Source organism: Pieris napi, chromosome 7 (assembly GCF_905475465.1).
Source record: "Pieris napi chromosome 7, ilPieNapi1.2, whole genome shotgun sequence".
In the NCBI taxonomy this organism is placed as follows: domain Eukaryota; kingdom Metazoa; phylum Arthropoda; class Insecta; order Lepidoptera; family Pieridae; genus Pieris; species Pieris napi.
In genome coordinates this window covers 3054769-3078420 of record NC_062240.1, presented here as the reverse complement: position 1 = coordinate 3078420, position 23652 = coordinate 3054769, and the positions used below count along the sequence as shown (strand labels likewise).

The following is a 23652-nucleotide window of genomic DNA, read 5'->3' as shown; positions in this document are numbered from 1 at the left end:
GAGTTTTTTTACGCCGGTTTTTCTCGACCTACACCCTCTGTCTTCTTTGCCGATGAGTAGGGATGTCTACCGATTCTAATTTAATGACGTGGAATAAGTGTAGGTACGTATATTCCATAATTATAACATATTGTATTTTTATTATACAACTAGCGACCCGCCCCGGCCTCGCACGGGTGCAATGCTGATACTAAATACACTACAGAAAAACTGTGCGGCCGGCCGGTACCGCCGCAAACGCTACGTCCCGCAATTTTTAAATCTGTAATATCTTCGAAAATATTCACTTAAATCATACAATGTAAAGGGCCATATAGATCTATATTAAATGAACAATGTATTCAAGGTATTAAATTGGTTAAGGATTAATGCTGTATTGGTTAAAATCGCTTCGAAAATTAGCCATTATTTGTCGTAAAAAATAAATGACAAAAAAAAGTTATTGTGGGTTATCCATAAGAGATAGACATATACCATCAGGGACTTTTCTGTAGACCTTTTCAATATGTACAATACTTAGTACATTATTTTGATAAAACTCGTAGGGTTCAGCCTGCGTTTGCAATGTAAGCGGAAAAAAATGTAATTATTTACGACATCACATTAGAAACCTCAAAAATAACAGTACTTCTCCACTATTTAATGGATGTTATTATAAAGGGTATTTCAACAAGAAGTTTGTTTTTCAATTGTGGCAACACCGAGAACGTGATAGTTTTGACATTTAGTTTTTGGCGGTATTCGTAGCAGGTGCTTTGGCAATTATTACAATGAATTCAATTTCGCTCGAAAATCGCATTAAAATAATTCAAATCCACTATAAAAATGGTGGTTCTGTTAAAGTTACATTTCGTAAAATTCGTGATATTTTCGGCCAGCATAATCGTCCTTCTGAGACCGCTGTTAAGAATTTGGTCGCGAAATTTGAGTCGACAGGCTCGGTACAAAATGTGCCAACACCAACACGTGTTCGACCGGGTCGTTCAACAGAAAACATCGCCGCCGTGAGCCACAGTGTTGAAGAAGATCAAAATTTGTCAATTTCACGACGTTCTCAACAATTGGGGTTATCCAAAAGCACAACATGGCGAATTTTGCGAAAGGATTTGGCTTTGAAGCCTTACAAGATTCAACTGGTGCAGGAATTAAAGCTGATCGACCATTCAAATCGCCGCAGATTCGCTCAGTTCATTCAGGAACAACCTGCTGGTTTTTCTGAAAAAATCATTTTTTCAGACGAAGCCCATTTTCATTTGTCAGGGTACGTCAACAAGCAAAATTGTCGCATTTGGGCTTCTGAAAATCCTAAAGCAATTATTGAGAAGGCTTTGCATACTCAACGTGTTACTGTGTGGTGCACTATGTGGTCTGGAGGCGTGATTGGGCCGTTTTTTTTCGAAGATGAGGCTGGAAATGCGGTAACAGTCAATGGATCACGGTATCGCGAGATGTTAACCACTAAATTTTGGCCTATTATTGATGACATGGATATCACTGAAATGTGGTTTCAACAGGACGGTGCCACATGTCACACAGCCAATGAAACGATCAATTTATTGCAAACCAAATTTCCCGAGCGCATAATTTCGCGAAATTCAGCTGTTAAGTGGCCAGCCACATCGTGTGATTTAACACCACTGGATTATTTTTTGTGGGGCTATGTTAAAGACAGAGTCTATACGGAGCCAATCGAATTGATTGCAGCCTTAAAACTCAAAATCCGTGATGTCATTAACGAAATAGACCCTCCATTTTGCCAAAAAGTGATTAAAAATTTTGATGAAAGAATCAACATCTGTCAGCGTGGTCGTGGTGGACATTTGCCAGATATCATTTTTCATTCATAATTGCCAAACTTTTCTCTTTGTAATACAATAAAAATTTTATTCATTTTCCTCTAAATTCTTTGTTTTATTTTGTTTTAGAAAACAAAGTTCTTGTTGAAAAACCCTACATATAAACCTTCCTCTTGAATCACTCTATCTATTAAAAAAAAACCGCATCAAAATCCGTTGTGTAGTTTCAAAGATTTAAGCATACAAAGGGAAATAGGGACAGAGAAAGCGACTTTGTTTTATACTATGTAGTGATGTATTAAAAAACGCTCTTAATCGAATGTTTTAACAATATTTTGTTATTATCAATAAGGAAACATTACAGACACATGACAAATACATGATATGTAAAAAACATATACAAGTTATAATTATAACAGTGTCCATGAATTGTTTCACAGATAAGATGTTTTTATAACAGTATGAGTAACACAAGTAAAAATAAAAACATACCAATAATTGGCACGAAAATGTAAACACACCAATTTATAGTACATACACAAAAGACAAAATAATTATATCGATTTTAAAAGGCGCTTGAAAGCAGTAGGGGAGCACAAAAACAAATCAACTTTGAATTAAGTAGTGTTATAGGAATAACATTCTATGTATGGGGGCACATACTTTTCATTGGCTTATTTTCAGGGCCGTCTTAAACTAGGCTGAGGCCATTGGGCACACAAGAATTTGGGGCCCTTTTGGAAAGTAAAAAAAGCTAATTATAATATTTTTTTTTACTATGTATGTCCATTTATAGGTCATCAAATACAGTATGATGTATTATGTCATTAATTATATTAGAATGCTGCTGGTTTTTTGGTTACGATTACGGTTTCTTTCGAGATTTCTGTTGAGTCTTCTATTATATCCTTATTCATTAGTACAGTAGGAATAGGCACAGTAATCGATATAACGGCGTGTTATATGCCTTGTAAATACCTTGATAAGATTACTGATTTGTGAAAAAAGTGTAATGTGCCCGACAAAAATGTTTTGAGAATAAATGTGGGAGAGAAATTGTCTGTCCTTCGGGGCCCCCTTAGAATGGGGGCCCTGGGCACGGGCCCCGTGTGCCCTTATGGTGAAGACGGTATTGCTTATTTTTAATAAATAAGAACTTTGAAATAGTCATAGGAATTAAACTATGACAATCCATACTTCAATCACGCACCCATAATATACTTGTATACGCAGTTGTAGTGCGTTTTACTCTCAAATGATGTATTTTCGTCTTACATGAGAACTAAACGTGTGCACAGTTTTCTCTGTATCGCACAGGGCATCCATTTCTCCCAGTGAATCGGAGCGTGACCTCTCACTCTGCTTAGTTTTTGTTTTCTATTTTAATGAGTAAACACTACGACCTTCACGAGGAGGACGAACCACTTATTCCAATCACTTACAATATTAATAGACGTCACACAAAACAATGGACATCCGAAGTCGCTGAGTTAAACAGTGGAGAGGAATTATATAGTCACGTTCGCCATTTTGATTACTAACATTATATTACATGTCATCTTTTACTAAACAGCAGGTAAGCCGTTTGAACCCTGTTACATATAAAAAATGCCTGACATATTGAGATTACTATGATAATAAGACATTGGCTGAAATCGAATGTGCGTTTTTATGGCAGGTTTTGCCGTGCACATATGTGAAACCAGCTGCCCACTGAAGTATTTCCAAACAAATTCAACTAAGGGTCCTTCAAGAAAAGAGTGTATAGGCTTTATAGGCCGGCAACGCACTTGCGAGCCTTCTGCCAATTTGAGTGTCCATGAGTATCACATAACCTCGGATGCCATTTGCCGCATGTTATATAAAAATCGCACGGTCTCTCTCTCTATTCACGACTTTCTTTAACCGTTCGATTTGCTTGCTAATAAAATTATGCATAGATGTTCCAATTCACGAACTTAGGGTTATTGAGAATCGTACGATTAACCATTATTGTTGTATAGAAACATTAGTTAATATATGAAGGCGGTATGGCATAAATTTCATACCATAGACCTATTATAGCCATATTTTGTCAATTGTAACTCGTTAGATATAAATTTATTAAAAAGAAAAACATCTCATGAACGTTTTAAGGATTTTTTATCTTGCAACACATCCGGTTTAAGAATTTCGAATTGAGAAATAAAATATCCAAACAACAATTTTAATGAATAACTAAAGTACTTATAGCAATCGTAACGTCCTAAGGATATTGGTGTAACAATAAATTGGTATTGAATCACTTCTGTCCGCATAATACCTAAGAGCAATTACGTTTTCCCTTTTGGATAAGTTTCACATACAAGGGATTATATACGAATTAATTCAAGGCAATTGCTATTATGTATTGTTTTTAAATCGAGCCCAACCCTGCTTAAATGATTTCACTTATGTATAAGAGAAAATACATGAAATCGTATTGTACTTATTAAATTGGTTTTTTAACAACGGAGAACTTACATTTGCGATTAAAATTGTGTGTTCAAAGTACCACCTGATATAATCCAGTGGCGTTAGAACCCTATATGGGGCTTCACCTTAAATTGCATTCGTTTATATTTTTAATAATGCAAGTAGGTAATAGGCCTGACATATGTCCATTTTTAGATCGAAGACACGTCGGTGTCCTAACAATGTTTGCATTCACCGAAGTGTAATTAATTTATATGATAATTATAATTAAAATACTTAAGACACTGGGCGAACACTTCACAGTATTTGTTTACTTTTATCTGTGTCTGCTTTCTGCTTTATGTACACACTAAGGTGCACATATGCTCGTAAATTAATTAAGTTGTGTAAATATTAATCCACAACTGTTATATAAATGAGATAAATGTATGATTTGCAACTTGTAAAACGTTGTAACTTTAAAATTGTATTTCGGTAAAATTCTTTATATATATAATTCTTCTGTGAGTGTGTATGTCACTGAACTTCTCTCAAACGACTGGACCGATTTTGATGAAATTTTTTGTGTGTGTTCAAAGGGATCTGGGAATGGTTTAGATTCACAAATCAACCCGCCAGATGGCGCTGCAGTCGGTACTTTCATACTTTGCTTTACTAATTGCTTGAAATATCATGCAGGACAACGTCTGTCGGGTCCACTAGTATACGTATATAATAATTATAAAGTTTTAATAATTGTGTATTTTATGAAGGAGCTGGGACCTCTGACAGTAACAATTAAAGATTAGGTCTTAACTAATTAAAGATTTAAATTGGCGCCTTATAGATAGTACTGTTGACCGCAGAGCTGGTACTTTCCTCGCTTAACGAATAAGTATCGCAATACAGCGAGGAAATGCTGCCAGCGTTAAACGTACACAGTGCCAGGGACCAAACATTTTAAATTGGTTTTAATTTTATTTTTATTAATTCTTAATTATTTTGATTATTACTATGAAAATTGTAAATACTGTATATTTGATTGTTATGTTTAGGTTTTAATAAACAAAACAACAATTGCATATCCACTTATAACGAACAAACATTTTTTAGTAAAACTTGCTTTAGGTCAACTTTCACTGGTATTGTTTTAGTAGTTTGAACTGCAGGCACAATATATTATAAAGGTGCATGTAAAATGAATGTTGTAAAGACCAATATCATATTATTTTATTGTACCTGTTTGCTAAGCATTTAAGTATTAACATGTCTTTAGATCACACATAAAATAAAATACAGTTTATTGGTTTAAAATGCAATTATCGGCAAATTATTCGAAGCCAGCTTAATCTATTACTGAAACTGCAAGGTTATTTTATCAATATAATATCATCCTTTTTGGGTCCAGATACTTAAATTTAAATAAGTAATTAATAAATTTTATTACGTAATATATATTTAATTTTTTTTTTGCATAATAGACATTACATTTGGGAATAAGCTGTTGGACGGTTTCCAAGTTCTACTCGTATATGATAATAAATTAACCTTATGATACAAAGTTAAACATAGTATGTCGTCTGACACGCTTCAAGCTTTTGAAGATTTTCGTATACACAGACAATCAATATTAATAACTTTAAGCGATATTTGAACCCTTGCTATAAGTGAATGGCCGTCAAACCACCCCAAAAACCACCTCTTTTCCCGCCATGTAAAAGTAGGTCTGGGGTGGTAATCAGATTATATGATATACGATTTCCGTTTGGAATGCCAAGTGTAAAGTAACAATTTAATAATAAAAGCATTCGCTGTAATTTGCCTGCCCCGTGGTCCATTGGAGTGTTCATATATTTATTAGCCTAGATTGCAGTCAACCGTTCTACTTTAAAGGGCATATAGTTGAAATTATTTATTTTAAATTGTCTTATAAAGTATGACATACCATCTTGATGGAAGCCACTATCTTAGTGGTGATAAAAATTACTTTAAAAAAGGTTTATTTGAGGTTTTCCTTGGACAAATTAATCAGTACAATATAAGATTGTAATGTGGTTAAGTGGTTAATGAATGCTTGGGGTTTCGTGGACCAAGCTTTGATACTTCAAGAACTCGGTATTAAGCAGCGTCTGTTCTCAACAGTACAATCTCGCATCCTTACATTCTTCGGACACGTATCTCTGCGTGGTGATCAGTCCATAGAACGCGTTGTCGTCCATGGGATGGTACTAGACCGCGCGGAAGGTCACCTACGCGTTGGAAAGACCAGATCAAGTCTACCGTAGCAGCAGGATGACCTCTAATAGGCAATGATGACGAAACGTCATGAAACGCATCACATTTGACCCTTCTAATATTACTATTACATAGCGATCACGACCGCTGTCAAGAGTGTACCGAATAAGAAGAGAAGTGTTTAATGTTCCCGCAATTTTGGGTTTGAGCAAAAATCTGATAAAACGTCTTCTGCGCATAAAACGTCATTTCGTCGATAACTAAATTGTTTGCTTTGAGCTTGTAGGACGGAAGAGCTGTACAAATAAACCTCACTCAATCTGCACGGACTAGGTAGCGTGACTATTGAGCAACACGAAACGGTGCATTAATATATTTTGCAACCGTTTTTGTATACTCGTATAATCGAATAGCTTTCAATAAGTTTCATTAGTAAATTAGTTGTTATATCTTCTCTTTATCGCGTCTTGCCAATATTTTTACGTACCTTGGGAGCGTATGGTCGGCGCTGCGACGAGGAGCGCCAGATATAGCAGGGCGCTCATGCTGCCGCTACCCACCGGACATGTCGCCAGCCCCTAGCTCTTTTGTCTTGCCACTGAAAAAAAAAATTCAATTCAATATGTCAGACGTTAATTAATATACGTCCTGGTTGTGAATGTAAAACAAAAGACGAAACGCAGGTGTTTCGTTTGATTTTGATTTCTTAATCGAATCGTGTCTGAGATTAAACTAGAGTTGAATAATAAGCAAATAAATCGCGCTATAATTTCGTGGAGGAAGGAAAGCCTTTTTCTCCAACCTTAATAGAGGATCCCTGAACAGGTTAAACACTGATTGACCCGAATGCTCAGTAGCTAAAGTCGGAAAGTTATATACATATATGTCATTAGTATTCGAAAGTGAGAGTAGCCTAGGATTGTAGGTGAGATTCAAGAAACGTGAAACAAAAGAAAGTTATAGTATCCTATATACCTCCAATAGTATCCAAAACTTTCAAAGATGTTGCAATAAAAATTACATATAAAGGAACGCTCAAAAAAAAACTTTTCTAAAAAAATCATAAAGCAATGTCTGTTGACATAAAGATTAAGATCAAACGGCTATTTTCTAGCAATTAAGGGATCTAGAAAGCAAATACGATTCATTTCACGCATTCAGAACACAAAAGTAGCTAGAAATACAGCTCTGAGACCTAATCAGAAAATTTGTTTTGTTATTTTCTTGTTCAGAAATATCCGAATCAATAATTATTTATTTATGTTTTGTTTGAATATCATGTTGATGAGATATATTTAAAAGAAAATATGTACCTGAGTTTTAATTATTAAGTAAAGTAAAAAGATATTGTAGCAACAATAAATTTAAGTACATTTATAGTGTATCATTAAAAATCTAGAATAAATAGAAACATTTTGGTGCCTAAAGCAGACGTTATCTTAGTCAATATCTCTATGGTATAGTGGCGAAAGAAAAATTTGTTTTTCACCAACAAATCAAAAGAATTTTTTTTTTCGAATTTCATGAAATGGAAAGTAATTCATTACTTTATATAAATATTATTAGACTAATGTAACTCCCTCCACAAGAGTTAGAAAGCGGAAAACATATCAAAATCGTTTCGGATTCATTCGTTAGTTTTACTTTCTTTCAAGATGCGATTTGCATATTTAGTGACCTAAGACAATTAATATAAACAAAATATTTATATGTATATTCGACAATGCATTAAACTTTTATATGGCAATCACAAACGATAAATGATATCACAAGAAATAAATTAATTTGTCCTTTAAAAAATAATTAGAAGTTATACTAATACTAAAATCAATGTGGCAAATTGAGATATTAAACGCGTTTAAAAATAATTGCGTGTTCAGTAAATATGTGTTATTGCGAAGATACTATAAGTAATGGGCGACTCAAAGTAGAAAACGCTATGCAAATTCAAACTTCACTGATATTTTGTAAGATTTACCGATTAAAATCCATACGTAATCTAGGTATGTTCCAATTGGCTGGTTGATCATCGAAGCATCACTTTGTTAAAGCTCTAGGCCTCTATCTGTATCATGTGTCGGCTCTCGGATAATGTTTCGTAATCGATAAGATTATACAATGCCTTGGCCCAAGGATTCAATCACTTTTAATAGTTTAACACGTGGAATAAGCATCATAATATTAAGAATGTCTGTGAAACTGTTTAGTAATTATTAAAACGAGTAATATACGTGCAGCTTCATACTTTTATATACCTAGGTACATTGTGATCAAATCTTAAACATTTTATAATATTTTTGCCATACTACTAATGGTATTTAAGTATGTATATACATTTTGTTGTATTAATTTGAAATTTTCATTGCTATGTTATGTTATGCTATGTTCATAATGTAAAGCTTAGTCGAATCACTACGTATATAATTATGTTCTTTAGATTTCCACATAACAGAATATTTTTATCAAATTCACAAGAATCGCGCCAAAGCCAGTCTGAAACACGCACAGACTAATACTCTAAAGCGGGCACTGTCACAGATAAGTGAAAAATTAATGACTAGGTATACCATAGATAATTAATTAATTAATATATAATTTTATTACATTAACCAAGTATTAATTTACTCTCTAAAAGACACTTTTGCTATATATATTTTATAACATTTTTTTTTATGTTTTTGAAAAAAGAAGAATATAGAAGTTAGAAACGAACCATTTTTATTGGTATGAATGTAAAAAACAAAACAAATACAGTTACGCTATTTCGTGTTTTTACAAATCCTTACATAATAACGGGTCATTTACTATAACCAAAACATATAATTAGTTATTACATAAATTTTTACGAAAAAAGGTGGTAATATGAGTTTCCATAGTCAGTTTCTTATTAGAAATCCAAGACAATCGCATTAAGATTAACCTTTCCGTACCGCGCTAATTTCTTGAAAACAATAGACGTAATGCTATGGAAATTATTATCGATATTGCTTCTACTATGTCAATGTGTCATTGCGGAAGTAATTTCTTAGTCCAGTCTTTTCGTTCCTCGTCGTTTAATTAATACTAACCCTATGCGTCTAACATCGTAGTATTTTTTCCATTTATTTGGTACCGAATGGATACTAGCTTACTATATAAATAATACTTTTTTTTTCATAAAATATGCCACAAAAATACACTTAAATTTTTCTAATAGTTTATATAAAATGGCTATAACTATTAATGGTAAAAAAGGCCCATAAAATACGTACCAATAATAACGTTTTACAAATTGTAGGTACAGACTTGACTCATTTAAGAAGAATAGATTTAACATTCTCTTACATTTAAGAGACTTTTACACCCACATGATGCGTAGCAATGGTCAGTATGTTTTACAAGTATGCTTGTAGCGTGAAGGCCAGTGGATCGTAACGTAAGGGGCCGCGTCACTGGAGAACCCCTCAGTACAGGTGCACTCAACTGTAAACCGGATACTACACCCTATCGCCTACCACAAGTAAAAGTCCTAGATACGTTCCCGAAACACCACTTAACTTTAAAGTAACCAGCGAAAAAACTTTTTTCTAGAGAGCTTTTTTCTTTATAGTTACTGGCCGAAAAGAATATTCTAAACTTAGATAAATTGTGCTATGCTCGTTATGTTGACATATAAGTATAGGGCATTATAAACCGCTATTTATGAATGTAGAGCTCCCCGTTGTGTCGTCACGGAGGCTGAGCCTACGACGCGCTACGGCAGCTCTCTCTGCCTCATCTGTTGAGCAGGTTATGGCTGAATTTTAAAATAAAACACCCAACAGTAGCCCCGTTTTATTGTCTGACATGCCGTTGATATTTGGGTGTAACATGTCTAAAGCCAATATAAGGTCTGGTACAGATTTTAGTACGTATTTTATAAGTATTTAGTAGTTATTTGAGGTTGGACTTTGTTATTATATAGTTTATTCCAACTAACTATGCGGGAACGCTTTGTTTCTATATGCTGAAAAGAATTTAACCGCCTCGAATAAAACGAATGAATAAAACATTAAATATTCTAATTAAATTAAAAATAGCACACGTGTAGCTCAGAAAAATCGCCAAGAAACATGCAAATAATTAATTCACTTTAAATAGGGTCGGCGCCGTGCCGTCCACCCCACTGTTTTATACTTTGAAATTTTAAACATAAAAATTGCTATGCAATTATAAAATAGGAAAACAAATTCAAACGAAAACTGTGTATTCATTATGTCATTTCTCAGGATGGTTTATCTAGATGAGACATGTGTGATCCTCCAACCCTGTGGATGACGTGATGCCGGGCAATGTTATGTAGAAACAAGGAATCAAGATTAAAGAGGTCAATGACCTTAATTACAGACAATGTCGGGCATTGTACTGGCATAATGCACCACCGCAAAACAAGTGTGATGCAAAACGTATCAAATTGCAACCTATCATTGAGACTTTCCTTTACTCGCTTTATAGGCCTTTGTCGATGGTTATTTGTTCGAGTATAAAAGATGACAGTTGACATTATTTTTTAATTGTGGTGTGATTAAAAAGAATTATTAATAGGTACATGGGTTTCTCCTCGTTCACTTCATTGTCTATCGATTTCAATTTTTACTATTAAGTAAATTATAAATAAATTTGGTAGGTGTAACACGTTAAAAATATATTAATTTAGTATTTCCTTAAATTAGTTTTACAGTTAGGATAAAAAACCTATCTGAACAATAAATTTAAATACAAAAGTAAACTTCTAATAAAAATAAATTAAAAATACTAAACTTACCTTTCAACTTTGTGAAAACCAAATCTAACAGTATATTATTCGACTTATGTTGTCTCACGAAAATGTATTAATTGACAAGATATCGCCAAAATCACAAATTAGGCGCCAAAATTTAAGACACAGATAAAAATATGAACACGTTTGAAGCACAAAAGAACGACCGTAATGGACTATACGCATGGAGCGATCGTCAAAGACTGCACTTGTAAGTTGTACGAACGTCGTCACGCGTGGTGATCGTGGACAAGGGTTGAGGGCGACAGGAGCCCTAAAGTTTATTGCGTCAGATGTGTCACGGTTTATGAAGCTCTACTGGAATGACATTAAATTTAGGCCTGGCTGGTTGAATTATAAATATTTTATCTGGTAGACGTCATGGTTGGTATAAGAACCTAGGTGAACTTTTACATACATTTTTTAGTAAAAAATAGGTCATCATATCTAAATCTAAATTACGTAAGTTACTAAAAAACTGGCCTGTTAACATTTTGGATATAAATATAGCCTTTGTTAAGCATTGATAGTTAGTATGCTTACGGTGATATATAATTTAAGTTCGGTCCTGTTGTTGTAGAGATTTTTCGTTACAAATATAAAAAAAACTACTCTTTATAATATTAGTAATAAACATATTTATTTATTATATTAAACATACATATTTAATGAAGTAGTAAAAATGACTGACTTAGTCCACCGTGTACATCATCTGTGATAAACCGCTCTTAATCAAAAGAGGTTGTAATTTTGTAAAGGGACAATATAAGTTGAATATAAAATTGTCTTCGAGTTACGCGACTCTTACACATTTATATAACACTTCTTTTGCTTATGGCTTAGATATATCTCGCTAACCCGCAATCGATTACTAGAAAGATTATTTTATATTAACATATATTTTAAGGAAGATTAATATTATTAGAGTATATTTAGGATATTTACAATTTAATAGATATTAAAAAGTAACAAGTCTTAGCGTACATTACGGAGGTAGACTACGATTTTGTTATCATTGAGGTTTAACGAGCTATACTGATTTGATTTAGCGAAGTATTAAAAATTAAAAACTGAAGAATGAATTTACCGCCTCATTAATTAACAAACCAAAATGAATTTCTATAGTTATTTTAACGATAGTAATAATTTAAATTTGGCATCTGTATGAATTTCTCAAATGCTATAATAATAAATACATTTAAAAGTATAAGTTAAATCGAAAATAAAATACATAAAAAATTAGAACAGTGTATATAATTTGGTTTAGTGGCTTAACAGTAAATTAAATTTTATTTATGTCGATGTGGGCCGCACGAAAAAACCATTGCTTTGTTTTGTAATATTTAAAAAAAACGAATATATAGCACAGATACATTTCGTTAAGTAAAAATTTTTTTTTTTAATTTTAAGAACTCGCAAAAACGCTTGTGTTTTCAAGATGGTGGCGTGCCAGTCTCTATGATGTATCATGCCTGTAAGCACGTTAATAAATTTCAAGTTATTCACATAATTAATTACTTCGATTAAATTATAGAATAATTTCGTTCGAAATGTTTAATGACGGATAACATAATGATTATTTACTCTAAATTGCTTTTAAAGACATTTCTTATTCCCTTAATAACACTTTATTTTTCATCTGTGGCCTCATAGACTATATAGCTAGCAGGTAAGGCATTTGGCTCTTGGCATTTCTGAATTCTGTGATCTGTCTGATTACATTGTCAATTGTCATTAAAATGAAAGCATTTCGGGTGATTTGGATTTTAACTTGTTTTTATTTATAATTATTAATAAGATAAATGTTAGGTGTTATGATTTGCTGCTTTATTTTTAGTGTTATTACAATCACTCTGTAATCGGAATTAGTAAATTATAGCGTAGCATTTCGCTGTTACGATGACTGACGTTGAAGATGCTAATATTGTTAAGTCAATCGAAGAAAATAAGAGCGCAGAGAAGAGTAGCGGTAATATAAACATTAAAGAAGAAGGAGTAATTGTTAAGAAAGAGGATGTGGAATGTATGCTGTGTGTTGAGCGATGCGGAGAAGTTATTGATATTAATACACGGACTCACGCTGGAACCCTGTTACATGAGTATCTTGCGAAGTACACACAAGTAGACATTACAGCAGAAAATACCTCTAAGCAAATATGTAAGAATTGCTTTGACCTTGTAGATGTATTAGAGCAGACAGAAGCTGAGTACCTAAAATTAAAAGTTACATTTGAAGCTATTATTAGTAAAAATCCACTATTTGATGCTCAACTGTCTTCTGTCGACGTAGTAAAGCGTGAGAATAATCTACAAGCAATAAACCAAGACTCTTCTGATTCAGAAGATGAACCCCTTTCATTAACAAAAAAGAAAAGAATACCAAAATCTGTGACCCGAAAAATCCCCGATACCCACCTTAATAAAAAGAAGACTGTTAAAACAAGACGTAAATTAAATGAGGAAAGGTAATGAGTTTCGTATAATTAGAAAAAAATCAATTTTATTTATTAGTGTCATTATTGATAATTATGTAGTTTATAAAAGCTATTTAGCCCTTTGAGCCAGTTTATCTATTTAATTTCCAACAATGTAAATGAATTAAAAAGAAACTCTAGCATTCAGGTAAGAGTTAAAATAATTGTATTGTTGCTGTCTACTTCCAAGTATTATTATATTATATCTATAACACATCAACATGTAATTAGCAACAATATTAATAAAATTAAACTTATAAACATATACTAATAATAATAAAATAATATACATTGAAATAAATAACGAAACTTAACATAAACTAAAATATATCATTAAAAGGAGTCCCTTTAGGCAAGGTTCCGAAGATACTGGCAGCGTTCCCCCTTTGAATTGCTAGACTAATTCTTTGTCCGAGGTAGCTTCTTTTTTCTTCTTCGTTCTTCTTCCAAGTTGTGTACACATATTTTAAAATCAAATGTCTTATCAATTTGACTTAGCCTTAGCACAACTTTGATTCCTTTCCTTCTTGTGTGCTATATTTTATACAATTAAATAGTTTAATATATGTAAAGTAATTGTGTTATGAATTATTAGTAATCTACAATTATATTGATTTCATGTAAATATGAAATAGTGTTAGGTTTTCTTAAGTTTATTTTAATTTTACACTGTTGCAGCTGGGAGTGTAAAGAGTGTGATCAACAAGGCAATAAGGGAGGTCAGGCCGGACTGGTTTCACACATGCTGTTAAAGCATATGGGTCCACTACAAGATGAAGTCATAAAAAAAGAAAACAATGACAAGTTGGTATCTACATAGTATCTTACATAGAATTTGACGGATTACTTGTTATGATAAGTAACAAATTCAATCTGTGACTACTATACAGCTAAAGGATACCTACAAGTAGGCTCATTTAATTTGCTAGTCAAAAGATGGTTGTTGATCTTTGATCTGCAGTTTTACAGTTTTAATATACTAACTTTGTTAGCCATTTTTGATATCATTCAAAGTAAGACAGTACATGTTTAGTTTTTTAATTGCTATATCAGCGAAACTTGGGGCTAAGTTTGTATCCTGTGTAAGATAAAATTTGGACATTCAGGAGTCCCAGTTCATGAGTCTGAACTTTACCTTTAATACTGAAAGGTATTAGGCGTTCAGAGCAAAATCTCCATCGAGACTGCTCCACTCTGTCAACCATATCTATCAAGACTTAGGATTTGTCGCCTTTTAAGCCTATTTATTAGGTCCGGTGTGGTTAGTTGCGTGGCAAACTTATTAGGATGCATTTCTAGCCTTTTTCTGTATTTCATACTCCAGGTCTTGATCTCCTCTTTAACAGTCCTGATTTTTAGGTGCTCATGAATCTCCAATGTTTTTATAAACCAGACAGTTGGATATTTGTTTCGAGATGTAATTTTGAACCCTCTGTATGACAAGTATATAGATAAATCAAGATTTGTACAATTTATTTCAGAAGCCATGATATTGAGCTTGATGATATGTTAAAAGTTGAAGATGATGGGTTTGGAGACAATGATGACGAGGACTACATTCCTGAACCGGAAGTTGAAGATAAAAATGAAGCAGATCGTACAAAGGGAAGAGGGCGAAAGAAAGGTGCACGCAATAAACCAAAACCAAAGAAGCACTTCTATTGCGATAAATGTCCGTCCAAGTTCACATCGCCTGGTATGTAAATTGATGATGATGGAGACTAAGCCTAACCAACTGGACTTTGAGTTCAAAATATCAATTCTGAAAAGTTATTCCACCATCACAAATCATAATTATAATAATCTCTATGACAACAGTAACGAGATTAGGCTTGTATTATAAACACGCCAGCTCGCAAATGCGTTGCAGCCGTTTTGAAAATAAGTATATTCATATCTTAAAAGACTATTCATAGTCCTTCTCTAGTAATGTTTGCTTCGTCAAGAGTATAACTACTATTTGAAAACTATCTTCCCGGCTTGCTAGTTGATTTGGTTTAATACTGGTAATTACTAAGTAAACAATAATTACTTTGAGTTTAGAAGTATGATGAAAAATACATATCCCTTGCTCTATTTGAGGTTACGGGACTTTATTTTCTTTAATATCTTATTGACGTTGTATGTTGTAGTTCGTCTAGAGCAGCACAATAAAAGACACGAGGCGGAAGGAAAGCCGCCCTTCATTTGCGAAGTGTGTGGGGCACACTACAAGCACAAGAGGGCGTGCGATATACATGTAGCACTACACAAAGGTATCCAAGAATCCATTTGATTATTATTAAAATAATTTAATGTTCTTCTCTCATCTAAATATAGAACTGTGCTAATTTGTATTTCTCATTTGGTTTTATCTAATATTTTCTATTAGTATGGGTGAGAGCAGAAATGTGTCTTAGAGTAAACTTTGACTTAGAAAATTCTATAAATTGTTGACGTACTTAGTTTTAAGTCTCGCTTTTGAATCTTAGCCTAAAAATAGATAACATTTTCATTTACAACCTTTCTTATTTATCTAGTTCTTTGTTGGAACTATACAAACTTGCTTTTTAGTACTATTCGACATACTAGCCGGCCAGTCTAAAGTCGTGCGTTTTTTTTACAAAATTCTACAATCTCTGGCACGAAAAATTTAACCAATTACTTATTTAACGGAACAAACTCACCTGCTATTCCTTACTCTACATATAAACTTGTTTTGATTTTAATGAAATTCGAGGCCATAGACAAATTTTTTTTCTTTTAGGTATAAGTGACTGGAAATGTGAGGAATGTAACAAGTTGTTCCCGTCCAAAGGCGCGCTGCAGCGACACAATAATATTCACACCGGAAAACTTAACTATCAGGTTATAATTTAAAAAATATTAAACTAGCCTTAATAAGTTCGTAGGTTTTTTAATAATTATTTAAAAATTAATTTAATAGAAAAATTTAGTTTTTTTCATAGACGCCCACCACCTATAGTCGTATTATACGATATTTATATCACAGATTAGAGAAGTCCATAGATTTAATACTATTTTGAAACTAGCGTGCATTCAAAATGGCGGCAGTTTATTCAACTGAAAATATAAAAGTAATAAACAATTTATATATATAATTACTAATAGAAACAATTCAAAACTCAAAGCAATGCAATGGCGCGTTTCGTTCGATTGTCATCAGTCAACACCAACTCTAGTTACAACAGTTTATCTTACGATTGACCAACGCAATCAAACGAAATCGTTTCATGTTAAGATCGAAGGAATTATTTTATTAAACAAAGATAAAATTAACAATTGCAGTGCGACCTCTGCGGCAAGTCCTTCATTCACACGTCGTCCTTCAAGATGCACAAACTCTCCCATTCGGGGGTTAAACCCCACGCGTGCGATGTGTGCGGTCTGGCCTTAATGACGCGTTCGCACCTCAAACGCCACAAGCGCGTTCACAGCGGGGAGAAACGTCACGAGTGCGTACTTTGCGGAAAGCGGTTTTCGGAACGGTAAGACGTTTATTCAATAGAGTTTGACTTTTAGGGAATTTTTGTTATGATATTGGATATATTCGGGAGTGGGCTGATCGGTTTTAAAGAAATCATTGTTAAGTGCCTATCTCGAACACAATCTGCTGTTTTGCTGGTAATTTTTTTTTGCTTAACAAAATTTTCAGGTTGTTTAATAAAAATTTATTTGTATATACATATTTTAATTGTATTTTTTAATTTTTTTTTGTAATATGTTTACTTAAATTGTCATACATTTTCGATAAAAGAGTTTGTAACATATACCTTAGATTTAGTGAAGTGGTAAACTTTAATAAATAAATAAATATTAAGCTATCAGCAGGCTTGAGCGTTCGAGTCGATGGTCATGCGTTCACAGCGGTCCCCAATTTTTCTTCTCATGTGCGCATTTATCACTCGCTCGTACGGTGAAGAAAATCGTTAGTCAGCCGTCTTCGTAAAATTCGACATGTGTCAAAGACGTCTGATCGCCTAGTCGCGATAATATTAAAAATAACTAAAAAGAAACATACAGAAATTGAAGCTTTTCTATTGTATTTAAAATTCTCGTGTCACAATGTTCCTTCCCATACTCATCCGAAACGGTTCGACCGATTCTTATGAATTTTTTTATGCATATTCAGTAAGTCTGAGAATCGGCTACTATCTGGTATAGTGATAACTGATAAGGGGTGTCCACCCAAAAAAATTTTTTTTATTTTTTTTTTGTTTTTATTTGTTTTAAGATCAACATACAAAAATACATACAACCCTTAATTTTCACCCCTCTACGATCAACCCCCTTTTTACTATAGGTAGTTAATTTTATTGAACTAAAAAAAGGTTTCCTGGAAATAATATACATGGCAAAACAACGTTTGCCGGGTCAGCTACTAGTTATATAAACCAATAGTTTTGACACTGTCCTTTTGAAATGATTATATTTGAGTTTATTACTCAGTGTTAAAAGCAAATTTTGTAAAAAAGCCGATATAGTGCGTTGTCAAGGAAAAGGAGGGAATTTTAAGGTGGTTTAATTTATAGGTACAATTTACTAGCGCATGCAAAATCACACGATCCGCACGCAGCTAATCCAAGTCATCAGCCGGCAACCGAACGGCGTCGGATGTTCCGATGTCCGTACTGTCAAGAGCGGTACGAGAGGAGGTATTTGTTGGAACGCCACGTGTCGACTTCCCACGGCCGATCGTTGGAACGGCCACCGGCCACGCCCCGTAATACAATGAGTAAGCTACTCAAGGCGCAGGCGCAGCGACGAGCTGCAGCGCCTCTGACGGATGATACATACAGTGAGTGTTTATTAATTTCGTTTTCTTACAATTGTTGTCATACATGAGTGGTTTTAAAAACGTCATACATTTAATAAACGCAATCTTTAGAGGAAGTACTGGATTTGTTGACAGCAGAATGAGTTCACAGTATCGATATTATATGTATTTAATAGTATATATTATATTTTTAATTTCGACATCGTATTTGCTTAGTACTGTATATAATATATAGTAAAGTATTTTGTGAATAAATAAATAAAGTGCTGAGTTAAAAAGCTGTGTCAGAACGATGATAAGACTATTTTTATTTGTACTAACAGTAGTAAATTATTCCAAATACATATAATTATGTACGTATATATAACTATAACGTCATCATTAAATATTTTGATTTTTTTTACAAGTTCCCAATTAAAGTGCGTAGGGACACTCTTAATTACAGTTATATTAAATATTATTTATTTATTTATTTATAAAAGCTTGCCAACGCTTGGCACGCTAATACATTGACAGAAGAAAAATAACTATGGATGTCCAGATCCAGCTCGTTTAACAGAATGCTAATATTAGGTATGACCGAAAAACTAATTGACATGCACATTTATCACACAATATGGCATGGTGATTTTCGTAAATGGCTGCACGACGATGATTAACTGTGCAATAATTATCCTGGTACAAATGGTTGAATGTTTTTTTAATCATCGCATTCGCGTCGGTATGGCGGGCTGTAAGTCACACCGGAGAAGTATGGCATGACACTGCCGCCTCTTATTTATGGAATATCGGAAAATGCTAGAATTTTTGTGAAACAAATCGTTTGAAAATCGTAAATAATGCGACGAGTTCGACTAACACTATGACCATCAAAATTCTTTTTTTAATTTCGTAATAAGACCCCTGTAGAACCGCCATACTGGTACAAATGACTAACTATTTTGTGTCACTATCTCTCGGCCTATAAGTGTTGTCACTGTTTCGTAATTGTTTTTATTTAATTCCAGATTCGGACACAAAAGAGTCTCAAAGTCCTGAAGCGCGTTCTTCGCCGGCCACTGCGCACAAACTCACGCAAAACAGTAAGATCATATTTCATTTATACAAGTACGACCAGTCGCTTTCCGATCGGCTTGTTGGATATTATCTTTTTTCTTTTTACTACCTGCTAGTTCTAGTTTTAACGAACTAAGTCAGTATTCTTTATTCATGTAAAATCTTAAATCTTCAAACCATTCCAACAGTACAATTACTAATTTGAATTAATTAACAATTATAGCTTCAGCGGACCCGATCAGTGCCTGGACCAACGCGTACGCTGCGGAGTTTGGTTTAAGACAGGACTATGCGCAATGACGTCACTAATCCAATTGTGACGTCACTAATCGTTTCAATACCTCGTTCTAATTCGTCATATTTGTCTTCCTATTGCCTGAAATGGCCGTTTAAATATATGACTGTTTACCATTGGTTTCAATGTCTAAATTTTCTATATAGAAATCGATGGTTCGTAGTTACGACTCGTATTTTGGATATAGAAACAGGGTCTGAGTGGTTCGTCCTATATTTAAATCGGTTAAAATAATGATCGTCTGCGATGTGTTTGACTTTATAGTTTCTGGTAAGTCAACATAATTGATCTCTAGTTTTATGATTTGTCAAATTATAATCTTTTCTTTTAATATTGTTCATTATCTGTTATTTTAACGTGTAACAAATACCCTAAGGGTCAGCCCTTAAGGTGTTCTGTAAATAATCAGTTATTTACTATTGAAATAGTATTTTAAGTCAAATTAATAGAATCCACAAACTATGTATGTAATGTAAATAATACTTTCATCACAATTATTGCTTTTTACATTGTATTAATGAAGTTAATTACGTCTGGCGGGTGGTAATGATTTATTTATGTTTTAGTTAATATTAAAAATTGTAAATATAAGTAGATTAATTCATTATTATAGAATATTTTTATATTCAGATGCTAGACTATGTTATTTACTTTTTTTCTAATTGAACTAAGAACTAATCAAATACTTGTAAAAATATAATATTAGTTCAAGAATTAAATACCTACTTTACTCGCAATAAATTTCATATTGAAAAGATGTGTTTTATTGTTGCTGATTTTTATTTTATTAACAGCATATTAATAATTATTGTGCGGCTAATAAGATCAGGTATGGTTCATCATAATATCACTATTCATCCGTGCTCTTGGAGCTTGTTCTGTGCCATAAACCAAAGAAATTTTATTATATTTTTAATGACAATGAGTATTACACACAAAACAGTTATCAAAATAAAGGTAATTCCTTTATTTTAGTATCTGAAAAGTTTGTTGGTACTGCAATACACCTATTGTATATTTCGCTATTTACGCATGGCATAAAAGATTTTGTTGTACAATTTCTAAATGCCCGCTCTATCTGGGGGCACGGCGCGGCGGCAGTGCGCCCGCCAAGTCGAGCAAAAGAGCGGCACGGGCGTACTATCCTTATCTCGAAGCAGTTCGGGCCACATAAGATGTTGATATGGTCACTATAGGATGTTGTCCAGTTGGCAATAATAATTACGTAATAACTTAAGACAGCAGTTCCCTTAAGTAGGGACTGAATAAATTAACCGACTTGGTATTACATGGATCTCCCAGTCTTTACGGTACTGCGTTGCGAGACTTGGTTTTTTTACAAGTTATGTTTCTGATGGCTCTATTAGACAGTTGTATACATACTGTATTGTATGTACTCGTATTTCAAAATTTCGCTGGAAACCCAGGCAAGGGTTGAAATGTTTTTATTTACGCGAAAAAGTATTACGTAAAAGTGTTTTTTCATAATTACTCGAAAACGGTAAAAGTTAGACTGATTTATTTCAGATTAAAATATGTAGAATTTAATAGTTTATATAAAAAAGGCGAGACTACGTTTTTAACATTAAGTTTCTACGACGAAGTTATTTTAAGGTTCAGGGATGAACGAATATTTTAAAAAATCGTAGGTATAGTAAGCAATATTTTTAAAATGACCTACCTAATACACAAGAAGGCGCTGAAAAGGCATACCGCGAAGAAATTGAGAATGCATGGCAGCGCGAGGCTTGCCAGAAAACTAGAAGTTGTTCGGGACTTGCACATAGAGAAAGAATATGAAGAAGCAGTAGATAAAGCGAGAGTAACGAGGGTGATTCTATATTATATTAAATATAATAGAAGCTCGCACAGGTGATATACCGCTAGCCGATGGAATGATGCTACACCTCTAAAAATCAGTGGAATTTCAGCGGCATCAGGCAATAAGACGCCCTACGTACAGACGCCGTACTTTAGTAAAGTAATGAGAGTATGGGAAAATATGGCATTACTGGCATAAAGTTGAAGCTGTTGCCATAATATTAAAAAAAAAAAAAATATGGCATTTCCTGTCCACAGGCGGCGGTAAAACATTTTATATAACAGTTAACATCAGATGAGCCTCCTGCCCGTTTGCCCCCTATTCTATTTTTTTTTTTATGGCTCTGGCACGATATAAGATTTTTATAATTCGTGCTTTTTGCCTCAGAAATTCGACCATGTCCTCCATGTACGGTTTAGGCACTCGCCCGGTACCGCACAGCCTTCCCAAAGAGAACAAACTTAAATTAAATTAAAACTTGCCCTCAAACCGGGAATCAAACCCGCTACCCCTCACCTAGCTGCCACTTAATAAGACCGCTAGGCTACCCTGTTCTATTAAACAAATTGTAAACTAACTAATACAAGTAGTCCGTGCAGTGTGCAAGACGCAAGTTGTTCTATTATTTCTTATCTGTTATTCTATTGAATGATGAATCTGTGCAAGTAACATGTGACAATAAAAAATTCAAATAAATTACAAAAATAGACGGGCCCTCGAAGTTCTTACGAATTTTACAAAAAGCGACAGAATGGGTGAAAATAAAAAATACAGTGATATTAAAATTCGTGCTGCGAAACGTGACGACATGGATGCTGTTGCTGAAATGATTCAAGTATGTACACATTAATTCATACTAAGTTTGCAGTGCATAACTCTAACACTAAAATTTCTAAAATTATTTTTAGGAACTTGCTGATTTTGAGAAGATGTCAGATGGTCCCAAAATATCTGCTAAAGGTAATTGAAAAACGAAAAAGAATGTATCTTTAATATTTTAAGTTTCCTTTGTAAACAGTGATTAAGATCTTCTCATTACAATAGATCTCCAGCGTGATGGATTCGAAGCAAAGCCTCCAGCTTTTCAATGCCTAGTGGCAGAGGTTCAGGAAAATGCCAAGAATCCTATAGTGGGATATGCCTTGTACTTCCCTACATACTCAACATGGCAAGGCCGTGCCATGATGCTTGAGGATTTATATGTGCGCTCTAGTGATAGAAAATGTGGAGTAGGCAAAAAACTCTTCAATGCTGTTGCTAAGGTTCCCTTTTTCTTATTAATTTAAAAGAAAAACTATATACTGAATACATAAATCTTACAAATAATAATGTTATCCTCTACCATACACAGATGGTGACTAACATGCAATAAGTAGAAAATATTAATATATTAATAAACTTCAATATTAATAAATAATAAAGTATCTTTAGTTGAAAATAGTATAAAATGCAACTCTCTTTTTAGGAGGCTTCATCATCAGGATGTTCACGACTGGAATTTCATGTGCTGGAGTGGAATGATGCAAGATCATTCTATGAAAGAAAGGGGGCTATTAATTTGACTAATTCAGAACAGTGGTGTTACTACCGACTGTCTGGAGATTCTTTGCAACAGGCCGCTAAAGAAGCTGACTCATAAGATACAACAAGACTCACTGGCTGATATCACCAAAGTGCATTTAAATATTTTTTTTATAAATTGAACCAACTGTGATAAAGTTTAAAATAAAGCAAAGGTAAATAAAAAACTCAATGATTGTCCCATTAGTCCTAATTTTTCATACATCTTATAGGCATAACTGTCTTGCAGGTGAATTTATATAATGAAAAAAATTATAAATGATTAAGTCTGATAAATTCATTTTTTATAAATCAATTGATAGTAGAAAGTTCTGTGTACACACGTACAATGTACATACATATGAGCAAGCTTTTAGTAACATTGGCTACTGGCTTGCTTAATTTTTTATTGTTTTAACTAATGTCA

At 33.5% G+C, this 23652-nt stretch overlaps 3 protein-coding genes across 5 annotated transcripts in view; 2 read left to right on the top strand and 1 right to left on the bottom strand.

Moving 5' to 3' along the window:
- Window positions 1-11449, bottom strand: part of LOC125051183 (protocadherin-16) — a 30771-nt gene extending 19322 nt beyond the window's left edge. For all 3 annotated transcript variants that reach the window (XM_047651368.1, XM_047651369.1, XM_047651370.1), the window contains exons 1-2: window positions 11248-11449; window positions 6952-7062 (exon numbers count right to left, since the gene is read on the bottom strand). In XM_047651368.1, coding sequence (XP_047507324.1) covers window positions 6952-7009 — 58 coding nt within the window. In that variant the 5' untranslated portion in view covers window positions 7010-7062; window positions 11248-11449. The remainder of the gene's footprint in view (window positions 1-6951; window positions 7063-11247) is intronic.
- A 1513-nt stretch (window positions 11450-12962) lies between these two features.
- On the top strand, window positions 12963-20600 carry LOC125051134 (zinc finger protein 287-like). The gene is made up of 9 exons (XM_047651296.1): window positions 12963-13706; window positions 14394-14519; window positions 15197-15411; window positions 15848-15970; window positions 16462-16562; window positions 17004-17203; window positions 18248-18513; window positions 19500-19574; window positions 19772-20600. The coding sequence occupies exons 1-9, from the start codon at window positions 13141-13143 to the stop codon at window positions 19846-19848; spliced, it is 1749 nt and encodes a 582-aa protein (XP_047507252.1). The 5' UTR covers window positions 12963-13140; the 3' UTR covers window positions 19849-20600.
- Window positions 20601-22312: 1712 nt separating this feature from the next.
- LOC125050941 (thialysine N-epsilon-acetyltransferase) lies at window positions 22313-23425 on the top strand. Its single transcript, XM_047651032.1, has 4 exons — window positions 22313-22500; window positions 22574-22625; window positions 22710-22927; window positions 23131-23425. The coding sequence occupies exons 1-4, from the start codon at window positions 22417-22419 to the stop codon at window positions 23302-23304; spliced, it is 528 nt and encodes a 175-aa protein (XP_047506988.1). The 5' UTR covers window positions 22313-22416; the 3' UTR covers window positions 23305-23425.
- Window positions 23426-23652: the final 227 nt, after the last annotated feature.